The sequence below is a fragment of the Python bivittatus genome, unplaced genomic scaffold (genome assembly GCF_059951505.1).
Source record: "Python bivittatus isolate LINGU-HERP-01145 unplaced genomic scaffold, Pbiv_v1 ctg000700_np1212, whole genome shotgun sequence".
NCBI lineage: Eukaryota > Metazoa > Chordata > Lepidosauria > Squamata > Pythonidae > Python > Python bivittatus.
The window spans coordinates 2,859,249-2,874,892 of record NW_028277098.1 but is presented as its reverse complement, the minus strand read 5'-3'; the positions used below and the strand labels follow the sequence as shown (position 1 = coordinate 2,874,892).

The following is a 15,644-nucleotide window of genomic DNA, read 5'->3' as shown; positions in this document are numbered from 1 at the left end:
GTCCAATTGTGGTCATAAGTTGAGGACTATCTGTAGCTCAGATAGGCAGCAGTACTCCAGGTGATGTAAGAGGGAAAAATGTATTTCAGAAGTGGAGCAGAGAAATGCACCCAGAGGTTGCTTGGAAGGTGAGTGGGGTATTAATAGCTGAGTACATTTGTGCCCTCCTGAAATAATTGCCTGCGCATCTGGCAGTGTAGCAATCAGGCATCTGGATAAACCTTTTGAGGGGCACTGGGGAGACTGAGGTTCTAGTCTACTCTTCGCCATGGAAACTTTGGGCCATTCATTCTCTCTCAACCCTATCTATCTCACACGTTTATTGTTGTGGGGAAAAAATAGAAGAAGGGAGCACAATGCATCATGCCTTGAATGTTTGAGTGAAAAGATGGGATATAAATCTAATATCAGCAAACAACTGTGTCTAGGAAGGTATTTGGCAGAAATCTGAAAGAATGTGACAGTGAATCAACTTTGGGAAGCGCATTTGATAAGCATTTTTGACACAGAAGGTCTTATAATTAGGAGAGAAGATAGGGTTAACTCAGATTACCTGATCATACACACATTTAACAGGAAATTAAGGGAAGAGATTAGAAAATATTAAAAGTAAACTGAGAATTCATTCTAACATTGTCATATTACTGTGGATCAACCTGCTACACAGTTACACATTATGTCCAAAAATGATTTCATAATGTGAATGTTAGTGTGTGATAAACTAATTTTTAATACTGTTCTTGTCTATCTTGTGATAGGTTGGAATTTTCTTAAAGAGAGAAAGACATTTACCACAGAACAATTATTTAAAGTTAAATACCAAGACCCCAGGAGAGAAAAGCAAGTTTAATGGCATACTTCAAAACCACTAGCCACTTTGTCTTCTAACTGCTGAAGTACTTACCTAGTTGAAAGAGAGTTACCTGAGAACATTTCTGAATATGAAGTAGCCAAATGTAGAGTAATTACTCACAAATGCTTCATATCAGGCAGTATATATGGATAAAGATAGATTTATGCAGTAAATATATGTCAATGGACAAAGGAAACCGTTTTATCACATGCTTAATACGCATACTCAATGTACGTAAAATACAACCATAAAAGAATTTCCTGTGAAAATAGTCTGAAAAGTGCTTACATTAATCTGACCTCTGCAGGAATACCAGACTGTGATAGATCCTAGATAGTAACTACAAAAAATAATAGGTATAAACTTCATTTGGGTGGCCAGGGATTTTTGTTACAAGAGGTTGGAGTAGTCTTAACTAAATTATTTCAACTCTCTTAATTCACATGGTCAAAGCCTCTACATGGCTGGAAGCTTCTTACATCTGCCCTCTAAAAGTGTCAAAGAAGGGGCATTAAATTGGGTTCTGGAGAAGGCACGGTATATTTGAGGCATATAAGTGTTCTCTAATAGACCAAACTCTTCCTTGGCTTTGTCTAAACCAGATGTTAGGAAGTAGTCAGGGAACACTTCAAAAATATGCAGCTTGTTTATAATATTTCCTCACCATGAAGGATACACATATTGAATTTCCCTTGAGTAACATTAAAGATAAAAGTATTTCTACAGTGTCTCTAATAGATACTTGGTATTATTTCAGCCATACTTATTTATGATCTTTTGAACAGTGATATCTTTCAGTTTCAGGACATCTGGGTTGGAGCCCTGGACAAATCAGCAAGTATGTTCTGACTCATGGGAGTGGTATTGGGGAGAAAAACATGTTGCCTGTAGCCTAGAGAATTTTGGCAAGGATAACAAGTAAACTCTGTCCTTGACTAATGCTGTAAGGGAGTGGCACTGGCAGCAATGAGTGACTATGGCTGGCAGCCCCTGTTAAGAGCCAGAAGGGTAGGAAAATGGCATAGGAGGATGTAAAATGTTAGTCCTCACCAGAGTCACAGAACAGTAAAAAGTATGATCATGTGAACCCTTGTTGGCAGAAGCTCTAACTGGTGATAGAACTAGCAACACACAGCTGGCAGAACCCAGTTCTCTTTTCCTGTTTAATTTGAGTTTCTGGGCAACCCAGAGAGAGCTGAATCTGTTTTTTAAATCCAGATCTGGTGTTCCTTCAAAAGAGCATATTAAAAAATGGGTCTAGCACTCTTTTAAAAGAGCACTAAACCCTTGCATAAAGAAGCTCATGTAAGATTTGACAAGCTCTTTGAAAATCACCAGTCAGGTATTACATGGACAGATTCTTTTGCAGAACCCAAGTGTCAGGCTTGCTCTCCTGCAACCCAAAACAAAATGGCTGTGAATGGCAGTGATCAGTGACCAGAGAGGAGGCGTATCTGCACCAGCCTAAAGTGGCCAAAAAGAGCTGGGGGGATCTCAGCCCCTGACCATTTTCAGCCACATTGTTGATGAAGTCTTCTAGATGATGTCCACAGCAAAAATTGGTTTGTGAGATAAGGAAAAATACTGAAACTGGAATAGCTGAAAATGAGTTTAAGCTGCTTCAGATGTGGGCTGTGTCATAAGGACATGGCAGAGGCATGATCCTGCTGTGGTTGGGGGATGTAAGGATAAGCCCTTAATTTTATCCTTTTTTTTTTGGTCTGAGAGTGGCTTTGTACATTCAAATCCAATCTTTAGGTTAGCTTACAGTTCAGTGTATTGTACGAATCCCAAAAGTTATTTCAACAATCAAATTAAGTATGCTGTGTGAACTCAGTCAGAAGAATGTCCAGCATTTGATTACAGCCTTGAACAGCTGACTTTTAAAAAATAAAAAAAGAGTAGGAAGAACCATTGAAAGACGATTGTATATCCCCAAAAGTTGACAGCCAAAGTGGATTAATATTTCTTAGAGGTGTGAGGTGTGCTTGCAGCAGCAAGCACTGGAATGTGTTTCTTATCAGAAAGTGGCGATCATCTTACCTGCTTGTTTTCCCATATGCTTGATGGGCTGATTCCTGTTTTGCTGGAAGGTGTCCTGATTATATTAGCAAATAAGCAGTGATACATTTGATCCCTAAGATTAATATTGATTCCCGTACCTCAAAACAATTGAAATAAAAAGTTACCTTTTTTTTGGCATACCCTAATATGTGGATTTATTCTTGTTCCAGCTTCTATTGGATTCTATGCTAAAAATCTATCATTAGGATTTACTGTTTTTCCCCTGCATGCTAATAAGAACTTCAGCTGCTTGATTCTAATATGCCTGGCAGGCAATATCTATCACAGAAGGAAATCAAAGGAAAAAAGCAATCCTTATGACAAATCATGGAGCTCCAATGGAGTACAGGTTGTGCCACAGTGTTGCTCTGCCTTCCTCAGCCAAATTCTATTGCTGTATTCCCAAGTAGCAATCAGTGAATGACCTTATGTAGGATGAAGCTTGAAGACTCCTTCCTAATGCTATACCAAATAATTGTATACTAATGTGTATGTGCATGTCTATGTGTGCACAGAATTAGTTTGTAGGCCAGAGGGTGAAGGGGTAAGCTCAATAAAGGAAATGAGTGGGGTTGAGGCTTTTAATAATAATACTGTATTTTATATTCTATTTGCAAGCAAGAACTGAACAAATGGAAGCAAGTAGAAGGAAGAACTCCTGAAGCTATTTGTACATCCTGCCAGATAACCATTCATTTCTGGAAAGCAAAACCACCCTAGTACCCATCTAGGGAGTTCTGAAAACTGATTTCCATGGCTAGGGTACAGATTGGGATGTGGGAGTAACCCATTTCCCCCATCATTAGCCAAAGGTCAGGAGCAATATTTTAAGCTTTCTTTTCTTCTATCTTTTCCTTTTCCACATTTTTATTGGAAAGCAAAAACCCTACATGGAATTGACTGTGGCAAAGGATTCTGTTACCTGTACCCTTTCTTGAAGACTAAGCCTATATGTGAAGAGTTGTACACGTGTGGGTTCCACTTTCAGGCATTGTGATGTTCATGAACCAGTTGAATGGGGATGATTCAAATTTTATTCAAAGGCATCAGCTTGCATGATCTAGTTCACAGAAGCTTATGTCTTTTAATAAAAGAGTCTGAATAAGAGTCGAATAAGTCTGAAAAGATGCTACCAGACTTCTGATTTTTGGCTACCATAGGCTGACACTCCTCCTACAATGGGGATGACCTTTCCCATAGAGGAATTTATGTGAACATCTAATTTGTCAGTTTGAAATAAAGACCTTCAGATTTCAAAATATTGGAGGCACATTTGTTCTGGGTTGCCCAGTATTTCCTCACATAGAGGACATGTGCCTTTGAAAACTGCCTGATCATCATCTTTATTATGGTCACGGACCAGAATTATAAATAAAAATACATTCAAATACATTCAGATACATTCAAAATACATTAAATGAAATGAACAGCACACGATAATATATTTACAGATTGATGGGGTCATCAGTCAGAATCTGCCTAATTTTGCAGGCAGTATAACAAAATTTAGCTACGTTCAGGGAAACTAAATCATTCTGATCAGATAGCAACAACTGGACATAAAAAAGATCAGAATTTCCTGGATATTTTATCAGATGAGGAGTTATTAAATGGGTTCGCGAGTCCTTATAGAAAATACAGTATAACAGGACATGTGCTATAGTTTCAATAGCCCCTTGTCCACAGGGGCACAATCTCAGCTTATGTGGGAGTTTTTTGTATCGGCCCCCCAAGGAAGAGCATTACAGAGTGCTAGAGTTAGTGCCCTCTGAAATTTCGAGACAGTTATGTAATTTAGGTATCTTGGTGGCTTGTAAGAAAAGGCTTGAATGTTCAAAAAAACATTCTTAGGCAAAGTGGACTGGTCCTGCTGAATTTCCAGGTCTTTGATACGGTGTTTGGATTCACGGAGTACATAGGAAGGTGTTAAGTGAAACATGGAAATGATGTGGAAAGAAATGTAATAAACTGTATTCCCTAAGGCCAGAAAGGTGTTCTTTCCCATTTTCTAAAAACTAAATAGTTTATAATATTTTCCACTTCCTTTTTTCTACCTGATTGGGGCAGTCCTGTGGTTAAATTCATGGAACTGCCACATCTGAATTGGACTTTTGGACAGTTTAAAAGATACAGCCTTGATTGCAAAAAGAGGACATTTTATGACTTGAAGCAGAGTTGCTTATTTAACTCCAAGTCCTCAAACTATGTAAATACCAGTATCTGGCTTCAATGTATCTTTTACAGGTTCATCTCTTCATGGTGCTTCCTTAAACTAGGACAGTTTTCTACTTCCAAAAAGTACTTTTAACCAGCAGACCATCCCTGAGAAAATCTTGGCCTTTTAGTTAATTGTAAGATCCTAAAGAGGAGGATATACCATATGCCAAAATAAGACCAACTGTCATTGCTGCAGATACTTGACTACTTAGCAGAAGATGTGGATAAGAAATGGCCTTACAAAGCAATGCCAGACCAATGAAGAAGCACTTGAGGGTTCTCACCTAAAAGATTCTCACCTTCTCACCTGTATCAGATTCATTTGATTTCCACTATGCTCCAATATCTTAACTAAAAATATATTCAGGATCACTTTTGATCGTGCTTTAGAAAATTGCCAAGTCTATTTATCTCAATATTACAGTGGGACCAAAATAAAAGTGCAGACCAGAGATGATAATGCCTGTTTTGCAATTTCTTTAGCTTTTGAAAACTTGTCTACTTCCATGCCCAGTTTCAGGATGTAGTGCTGGCATATATTTAATCTTGCGATCAATTCTGGAATTCTGTTCCTGCATTCTGGCCTTCTCTCCTATCCAGAGTATCCGTTATAAGATAGAATCTGTTGATAAGAGTGTCAACAGATACTGTCCTTCTCAAACTAAATGGCGGGGGAGGGGATATCCTCTTTGAGAGGCACTCTTGATTTGGAAGTGTTCAGATACATTAGGGGCCATGAATATTCTAGAATTAAGGTGTCTATGCAACTCACACTTCCATGAAGATTCAGGAGCTGAGCCTCAGACCTGGATCTCAATTCCCCACATGGATTCTATATAGCTTTGCTGTCTGCTATATAAGTGTAAGGTGGGAAGTGTAAATTACTTTGGAACCATGCTATAGTGACAGTTGTATGCTTCAATCACCAATGTCAATGCAGTTTCTCTGTTACCTAGAGAAATCTCCTGGGGCTTTCATTTATATATAGTGAGCACATCCTGAAAAAAAATATTTCTCTTCTGTGGTGATGAAATGGAAATTGTATCATTTATTGTAATTGCATAAACAGACCAAACATTGAGATTGTTATACAAAGTGAAAATAGTTCAACTACATTAGCATTACATAGGTCTTTAAAGCTGGATAACATTCAGTTGAAATCAGCAAGAAAAAAAATTAAAGTTTTGGACTATAAGAGATAAGGAACATTGTATTTCCAGTAGTTCTTAGGTAAAATTTTCCTGTGAGAAATGTAAGTTAAGACAAAATGGTATTTGGGGTCCTAGTTGCTTCACCATCTTAAGAAGTGTTCTGAAACGATTGTGTAAATGCCAGTACAAAATAAATTTAGAGTAGATCATATGGAATGATTACCATGGAATTATAAGAGTATTACTAATAACTGAAAGTTTGGAATGAGAAAAACATGCTGTTTAACTGTCTGTTTAAAAGATAGGATATTAAATCACTGAAGTTTTGGTATTGCAATTCATTAAGGAAATGTTCTTGTAATATAGTAGACTTTGCCCTGAGGAAGGATTATGCAAAATTATACACAGAAGAAAATTTACCACCTCATAATTTAGTTGAAACATCTGGTTGAAGGGATTGCTGTGAATGAAATTACACAGACTCAACAAATTGAATTATTTTGTCAGATGGCTGAGAATTAAAAAGTTATACAGTATTTAGGCACTTTGGTGCTTTATACTCTCATTCTGGGATTCACTTTATAGGATTGCCCACCCCCTCACATTGGTATATAGATGGACTTCCAATAATAAGGGCCCTGTCAAGGAGATACACAAATACATGTAGTCTTATGACCACAGTTGGGAACAAAATTTCCATCACTAAGCAATGTGGTCATAAAGCGTGACATCACATGACCACATCGCTTAGTGACGGCAATCCTGGCACTCCCTGTTGCTGTCGTTAACCGAATTCCACCAGTCGTCAGCCAAGGACCACCCCAATCCAAGCCATTCTGGGCTTGGTCCTTCTCAGCCCCGAGCCTTGGTTCTTCCAAGGTAAGGGACTGCCTCACCTACAACTCCCTTCAACTGCCTATCCCCCCCACTTCTGCCCTTTTGGCCGCCCTGCACCCTGCCTTGTGGGGTAGGAAGCAGCCCTAGAATCACACAGCTCTGGGGCTGCTTGCCACACTGCAGTTCAGGGGCTTCTTGGTGCACTTCTTAGGTTGCAAGAAGCCCCTGAACTGCAGTGCAGCACGAGGCCAGCCCCAGCCTGGCAGCACAGTGCAAAGGGGCTTCTTGGAATGCTGCAGCTCTGGGGCTGCAAGAAGCCCCCAAGCCACAGTATAGTGCAAAACCCTTCGCAGCACGAAGCCCACCCCCCAGCCCAGCAGTGTGCTGCAAAGCCACAGCCGCCTCAGCCCAGTCCCAGCCTCAGTCACCCTTGCCACCCTGCACTCCAAGGCCCCTGCTGCCCCGCACTCTGCTGCCCCAGCTGACTTTTGCTGTCTTCTTGCTCCCACTGCTGATGAGGTGTGCCTGGCCCGGCCCTTTGCGAGGCAGCTGCTGGCCATGTGAGGCCATCTTCCCCAGGTGTCATGAGGAAACCACCATGCACGACCTGAGGAAGAAAGCCTTGTGTGGCCTGCAGCTGTCTTACAAAGGCCAGGTCGGGCACGCTTGTTCAGCAGTGGGAGCAAGAAGATGGCGAAGGTTAGCTAGGGTGGCAGGGGCCATGGAGTGCAGGCGGTCAAAAGGGCACAGATGGGGGGAGATAGGTGAGTGGGGGGAGTTGAAGCACCCCTGTGGTTATAAGTGCAGGCAGGCTGCCAAGTGCTCAAATTTTGATCATGTGACTGCAGGGGTGTTGCAACAGCTATAACCTGGGGGACTGGTTGTAAGTCCCTTAGTTCAGTGCAGCCATAACTTCGAATGGCCGCTGAACAAATGGTTGTAAGTCAAGGACTACCTGTATGCTTTTGTATATCCCTGCAGTAAATGAGACATTCCTCTACTCAGTGTCAGTTTTCCTGTTAAAACAATGCTGAGAGTTTGCTCATTACACAACAGAAGCTGTTGCTGAGTTGGATTCTGTAAGCTTCTGACAGGGCCTGCTTTAATATATTTGCCTAAATACCTACAAAATTAATGGAACTATCAGAGCTGTGAAGAAGTCAAATATTATAGCCAATTTAGGTATCTTATAAGCTTATATGAAAGAGGAAAGGTATTATGGGTGAAATTAGATTAAGTCCTACAACACAATGATTTTACCACATTTCTGCTGTTACATGCAGCTCTGTCAATTGTACAATGCCAACAGCACACCAGTGGATCATTTGTGCAAACAGTGAAAGACTCAGGTTTTTGGCCACCCTTGGAAAACCACTTTTCTGCTTTCCTTTGCCCTCACTTCAGAGCTGGAAAAATGCATGTTCCAGAACATTCCTTTTGTCCTTATGAATATTTCTTTTTTCCATTGGAGCCTGGCTGCCAGGCCTTCCCTCTTCCTTTTCATTCATTCCTACCAGCTCAGGGAGAAGCCCTAAAAATAGAGTTTTGTCCCTTACAAGGTTGCGGTAGTGATTAACACTGAAAAATAAACAACAAAAACCCAGTTCAACTTCTCTCATTATTTTCTGGATACTGAAATGAGGAAAAGTTGAGTGACTGCAACTAAAGATAAATATATATTTCAGAATACTGTTGAAGTGGAATCGTACAAAACATGTTTTCTTCCTTCCTGGATTAGAATAACGAAAGTTTTGCCATTGCAGAATACTTTTAAAGAAAAATAATGCTAATATCACTGTAGAACAACCAAACTGATAAAGGGCCTGGATGGAAAAAACATAGAAGAAACAGCTGGAGGCACTGGATAACTTTAGCCTGGAAAAGACTGCAGGGGGACTTTGCAACTACCTTCAAGTGTCTGAAGGGCTGCCATGTAGAAGACAAGAACCAATGGGCTTGAATGGTAAAGAGGCAGATTTTAGTTGACTGCCTTGAAAGAAAGGTGGGAGGCATATTTGAAATAGTTGAAAAGTCCAGTTGAAATATTTAAACAGAGCTTGAGAAGCCATCTAAAGGGATGGCTGTGGCTGTGGATTCTTGCATTGGGCAGGAAGTTGAACCAAATAATCTCAAAGATACCTTCCAAGCCTTACATTCTGATTTTTTTTCTCTACATAATTGAGCTCTGCTCTCCTCTCTTTTCCCTGCCCCACTTTTTTGTGTGTGAGTGTGCCTTCAAGTCAATCTTAATTCCTGGTAATTGCATGGCAACACTTTTCAGAAGTAGTTTGCCATTATTTTCTTCCCAGGACTGAGAAAGAATGACCAGCCCAAAGTCACCCAGCTGGCCTTGTGCCTAAAGCAGGACTAGAACTCATGGTTTCTTGGTTTCTAGCCCAGCGTCTTTAACCACTACGCCAAATTGGCTCTCTCATTAGAAATCTTTAAAAAGGCTGGAGCCAAAACAGGGAGGAGTGGTAATTGGTATGAAAGGAATGCAGGAAGTAAAATGCTAATAAAGAGAGTAATGACGGGTTACTGAAAGGAGTACATGGTAAGGAGCTTGAGAGAATAGTTTAAATTTAAATGTGTATGTATGTTTATGACACTAAGAGAAAGGGGCAGAATGCAAGGTCTGAATGAAGATAATATGGCCTTATGAAGTGGTATTGCTAAATACATGCAGGGAATTTATAGGTTTAATTATAAACAAAAAGACTAAAATGTGTGCAGAAAGTATGAGTTGGTGTCATTTAGGTTGTGGTAGGAATTCATAGATGTTAGTGGTCAAGGAGCTGGATCTGCCAAAGTGATTCCTGCTGGCCACTCTAAGCTGCTGCTTATGCTTATAGCTTATGCTATGCCCTCTCCCTCTGGGTCACTGGCCGCTGTCCTTCATAGCCCTTTTGGCTTAGGCCAAGGAGAGGCCAGACATCTGGCTTCTGCACAGGAATATGCTCATATAATGTTTGGCTAGTGATCTGTGAAATGCTTGTCAAATTTTATGTGGACTCCTTAAACACATGTGTTTAGCACTCTTTTGAAATGTTTATTATAAAAACCATATGAGGATATTTTGCTAAGCAGACTTCCGGGGAAGAAATGGTAAACTGAAGACAGCTCCACTAAAAACTCTTAGACGAAAAGCCTAAAGGACAAGGAGAGGACTTGAGATCAACCCACAAGTGTTCCATTCAGTTGCTCCTTGTGAGGAGACCACAAGACAGCAGTCTCCAGCTGGGAGACGAGGGAATAGCCATCTTGCTCAACCCACGGTCGGCATCTTTAACGACACTGGCTCCGTGTACTTCATTTTCTAATCACTTTCAGCAATTGCTTGTTAGCTGCTTTTCAGGTATTAGGAACCTTTGGATCAACAAGTTTTACAGCAGTGGGTGAGTTTCCTTCAATCCTTAGTGAAAGAAGTTTTAAATACAAGTTTAAGGACTTAAACATTTTTTTTCTAGAATAAACAAAAAATGGGGTGATTTTACAAAGTTACAAAAGGACTAGGGGTCCAGATAAATTTGAAATAAGATTTGGGAATTAATTATAAGAATCTTTCCCATGGGAAAATACTTTTATTTTGAATTCCTTAAAAAAACAACATGATAGGATGGGACTTTGAAGGTTGGACATTAGAGGGAAGTAGAAGGAACTAAAGATTACAATTAAAGGAGAGGAACACTTACATTTGATTTACAAATACAGGATGGAGCAAAATATTTTAACATTGGACATATTGAAGGATATTTTTCAATAATGGACCCAGAAGTTAATTTTAAGAGTGTTTGCCTCTATAGATAGACTGTGTTTAAAAGATGTTATGGAAGAGGAACAAGTTTTACTTGACAAAGACTGAGACTGATCTGAAAGTGGATTTAAAAATGACAAGCTACAAGAATGATGTGGAAAAAGATGTTACACTGGGCAAACAAAAGAAACCGGCTGATGTCTTAATAATTAAAAGAGGTATACAAATAATAAAGCAAGAGAGTATCCTGGATAATCTTCCTATATTGGATTTACAAAAGAGACTTGTTAAATCTTTAAAAAATACAAAGAAAAATGAAAAGAAATTAAGTTCTAGGACATTATTTGAAAGGACTAAAGATCAAGATTGTCAGAAGTAAAAGGAAGGAATATAAAGTTGGTTTATCTGATGAAGGTTAAAATAGATATGTTGTTATTTCTGGTAACCCTTAATAGACTTTTGCTGATCAGGACTGAAACGACAAGGCTTTAAGGATTTGTTTATAGATAAGAGATGGGATATGGGAAGAAGAGATCATTTGTTGTATTTTAAGAGTGATAAGTTACTAAAATTGTTTATACTTGTGATGAAGGGGGAAGTCATTTCTTTATATATTTCTTTTCTTTTTCTTTTCTATATTCTTATTTTTTCTTTCTTTTCTATTTTTTCTATCTTTTTCTTTTCTGCACCTTCTATTTTTTTTCTTTTTTCTTTAGTTTGTATTAGTTTTTATCTTTGTAATTGTAATTTTTAATAAAAATACTGTTAAAAAGAGAGAGAGAGAAAGGATGATAAGAAGGAAAGAGGGACCACCGTAGGAGAAGAGCAGAACATTTACAAAGAGAGGGGGTTTTTTACTAGAGGGAGTTGGAGCTGGAGCACATATATTTGGCAAGATATGAGGACAGAGAAATAAAGAGGACAAGAAAGGCTTTGAAATTATGGATGAAGAGTTTGTGTCCAATACAAGAACAAATACGAAGGCATCTACAGGGATGCAAAAAGGAAGAAGCATTTTTTCTTCACCTTTTATTTTTTTTTTGTTTTTCTTTAGTTTGTATTACTTTTTTTATCACTGTAATTGTATTTTTTAATAAAATAACTATTAAAAATATTTTGCTTTCCAATAAAACATAGTTAAAAATTCCATGGCATTGTCTAGTTTGACATTGAAGTTACTTAGGTCAACACCATAAAAACAGCAGCAACGAGAAGAGGAATGACAAGGATTTTGAGCAAAACAAAGAAAGAAAGACACTTCTGAGAGTTGCATACAGTTCGTGTCCTTGTGACCTTCAGCGTTCGGTCCCACTGCGTTAGGATTGCATTTCTGGCTCCATCCCATTTCCCTGGCCCAGTGAGACGAAACTGATATGGACTGCAGGGGCCAAAGAAGACTTTCAGTGCCAGCCAGGGATCTGTCAGAAGGAGAAGTGGGATGTTGGGCTTGACACCTATGCTGGAGGCGAGTTCATCCATATAGAGAATATAATCTGTTTGCAGGGTATCGCTCTGGCCAAACCTTAAAAGAAAAAAAGGAGAAAGTTTGGTAGAAGCACTTCTAAGGAGAGCAAGGAAAAACTAAGGAAAGTGCCCCCCCCTTTTTAATGTTGGTTTCTGTTAGGAAGTCATGGGTCAAATATATGGATAGATAAAAGGAATAGTTGGTGCTGAAACTCAGAAGGAAAACCAAGTTCAGCAAAAATACTGCAGTTCCATAGAGTTTGGGGATGATTTTGCAAAAACTCTTCCCTCATCCTGCCTGGCACTGGGCTTCAGGTCCTTCAAGGGGAAAGTGGATTGATGCTTTCTCTGGTCTCCTTCATAAGGTCTGCTGGGATTTATTTATTTTCTACATACAACCTGACAGATACATAGAACAGGAAGTAAGGATGTGGACCATGATTGTTGAGTCTGTTTATCTTATTTCTCCTTTGCATGATGAGGTGAGAGGATTTTAGTTGTTAAGAGGAGTAACTTCATCCAGTGAAGTGAGCTGCAGCTCATGAAAACTTACGCCTTTAAATAATATCAGAAAAAATGCTACCAGACTCCTCCAGATTTTTTACAAGAAGCAGAGATTTTTTGTTCCTTCTCAGTGTTAGACTATCAGGACAATGATTGTCTCCAAATTACTTTTTAGGACTTGGAGTTGAAGTGATGGTATGAACATTTCTTATATGGGCAGATATTTAAAATGGCATATCTGCAATTAATACATACCATTTGAGCTTCTTCCCCATTTTCTCATCTATGTCATCCAACATGGTGGTCTCTGAAGGCAGCTCACATAATCCTGTAAAAGAAGGAAGAATTGGCTATGATGCCTCGTGATATTCACTTTCTTTTTTACAGGTACAATAAGCACATCCTTCTGCCCACCTCTTTATTCATACATGCTGCATTACTTTAAGTGAAGAGTTGTAATGGGCTACTTTAAAATATACAGCCTGGATTTTCAATATGATTTAAGGAGCTGGATATAAGCAAACAATAATCAAAGAGAAGTTTCAAGAAAGAAAGGTAAATGCAGAAAATATTAAAGGTGGAAGATCATTCAGAGTACTTTGGCTTTAACCAAAACAGAAATATAGATTCTGATCATGGATCTTCCATATCAGATGTCAAGTTTTACTCTGAATATAAACCAGCTCTGTATGATTCATATAAGATTATGGTTAGTAATTTGCTTAATTTGAAGACATGAAAATGACAAGTGAGAGGTGAAACAGGGACTTCCTGATGCACAGTTTTATCACCACACTAACCCTTAAATACTCTTGTAGCCCAGCGAGCCTGAAGCTCTGCAGTTGGGATAGCAGATCCAAGGGACTGGACTAAGCCAACGACTGCCATGGTTGGTTTCTCCAGCAGAGGGGGAAGGATGCTTTTGTATAAGGTGACTTCATTATTTCTACTCTTTATAATGGATTCATCATCCATGAAGGGGTAGGCAAATCTGTAGCCTGTAGCAAAGATGACATGATCAAGGCCTTCCAGCACACTCCCATCTTGAAATATTGCAGAGGTTTCTGTAAACTCCTTCACGTTGGGTTTCACTACAACAGTGCCACAGATAATGCGGCTTGGGAGATCGTCATTGAAGACAGGCTCCTTTCGCAGAGTCCTAGGCAGAAAGAGAAGAGAGGCAGTACTGCAGGGGGGCCCTTTAAATTGGCAGATACCACTTTTTAAAAAGGGACAAACATTATTGTTGCTGTCTCATGATCCCATGAAAGAGAGTTGGGGGCAGGATCATTCTTGGTCTTTGCTGGTCCTTAGAAAGTCTTCATCCTTTCTATCTGATCTACAGCAATGGAATGCTAATACATGCTGTTCATCAACATTGTAATTTATCTCTTTTTGAACATAGGAAAAAGAAGAGAACTTTTGAACAATTTGATCAAATGCATTTTGCTCGTTTTGCTTATGATATAAATTCTCAGGCATTTTATTCTTCCACACTATACTTTTTTTCAGGTTTAAATTTTCATATCACATTGTCCTACTGTTTGATACACATACAAACACACACACTTCATTGTTTATTCCGTAAAGCATGTTTAAAAGAAAAGAAGGCTTCCACCTGGCATTTCAGCCTAGCTTCAAGAGAAATTGACCATACTGACATTCTCAGCCAGTTGTTACTTTTAAAACTGCACATCTTTAGTTAAATACATTCATGAATGATGTTAAGTGTTACCTGGGCCAAAGTGCAAAACCACAGGCTCTAAGGTTTCTTGTAAATATAAGAGTTGCTACCAAATTACAATTTTAATGTGACAGAGGGAAGGAATTGACAAATATATTTGTAACTGAATTTGATTTAAATTAAATTTGAATCGTAGTTCTTGTCCTGATCTCATCACCTTTGGGATGTGACCCCATCATACAATTGCAAGGCCAAGTGTGGCCTCTGGTCTTGAAAAGCCATGCATGCTTGACTTGCCATTGACCCAGTTAAGGATAAACAATTTGTAAAATGAATAAAAAACAGCTCATGAGAGAAAAAACACCAAAGAGATATGTCACATAATGAGGAATATCTGGGCTGTGGGCCTAATCCAGTGAGTTCCCCCATGGTTCCGTCTTTCCCCAAAGATACCACATTTTCCCATCAGATTGATCAGATCCATATTTTCAGCCACCCACCTGGAGCACTTTCAAACTTATGGCTCTGTCTTAGCCACTTTGCACTGAAACATTTTTTTTTTCTTAGCTGTTGGAATGGACCTTGGGAAACATGTCCCACCCTGCTCACTTCCAAATCTTCTATAGCAGTGTTTCTCAAACCTGGCAGCTTTAAGATGGGTGAGCTTCAACTCCCAGAATTTAGTTCTGGGAGTTTAAGTCCACACTTGTTAAAGTTGCTAAAATTGAGAAACATTGTTCTATAGCATTCTTGACAGTTTCCCTTAGAGCAGGGTTTCCCAAACTATGAGGTGTACCTCCCTTGGAGAGGTGCAAAGAACCTTTTAGTTCCATTGTTACAAAAATCCATCTTTCCCAAAGGTTCACTGTAGTGTTTTCATTGTTCATTTGTGTTCATTTTGGTGTTTGGATTTTTAGGGGAGGTGTGCACATTAAGATTACACAAAAGGGAGGTGTGGTGGCAAAAAGTTAGGAACCCCTGCCTTACAGGACTCTCCACAGCTATCTGCACTTCTGCCAACCAACTCTCACCATTAAAAAGTTGCTTGTAATGTTAAGTCAAAATATACTTTCCTGAAGTTTTCACCCATTGGTTCATTTTTTCCTTCTTTCTGGA

The 15,644-nt window shown here is 39.1% G+C and overlaps 1 protein-coding gene across 2 annotated transcripts in view; it reads right to left on the bottom strand.

Moving 5' to 3' along the window:
* Positions 1–6,140: 6,140 nt before the first annotated feature.
* Positions 6,141–15,644, bottom strand: part of LOC103068121 (flavin containing dimethylaniline monoxygenase 3) — a 48,959-nt gene continuing 39,455 nt past the window's right edge. For both annotated transcript variants that reach the window (XM_088153975.1, XM_088153976.1), the window contains 3 exons: positions 13,645–14,003; positions 13,100–13,172; positions 6,141–12,398 (listed from right to left, as the gene is read on the bottom strand). In XM_088153975.1, coding sequence (XP_088010101.1) covers positions 12,056–12,398; positions 13,100–13,172; positions 13,645–14,003 — 775 coding nt within the window. In that variant the 3' untranslated portion in view covers positions 6,141–12,055. The remainder of the gene's footprint in view (positions 12,399–13,099; positions 13,173–13,644; positions 14,004–15,644) is intronic.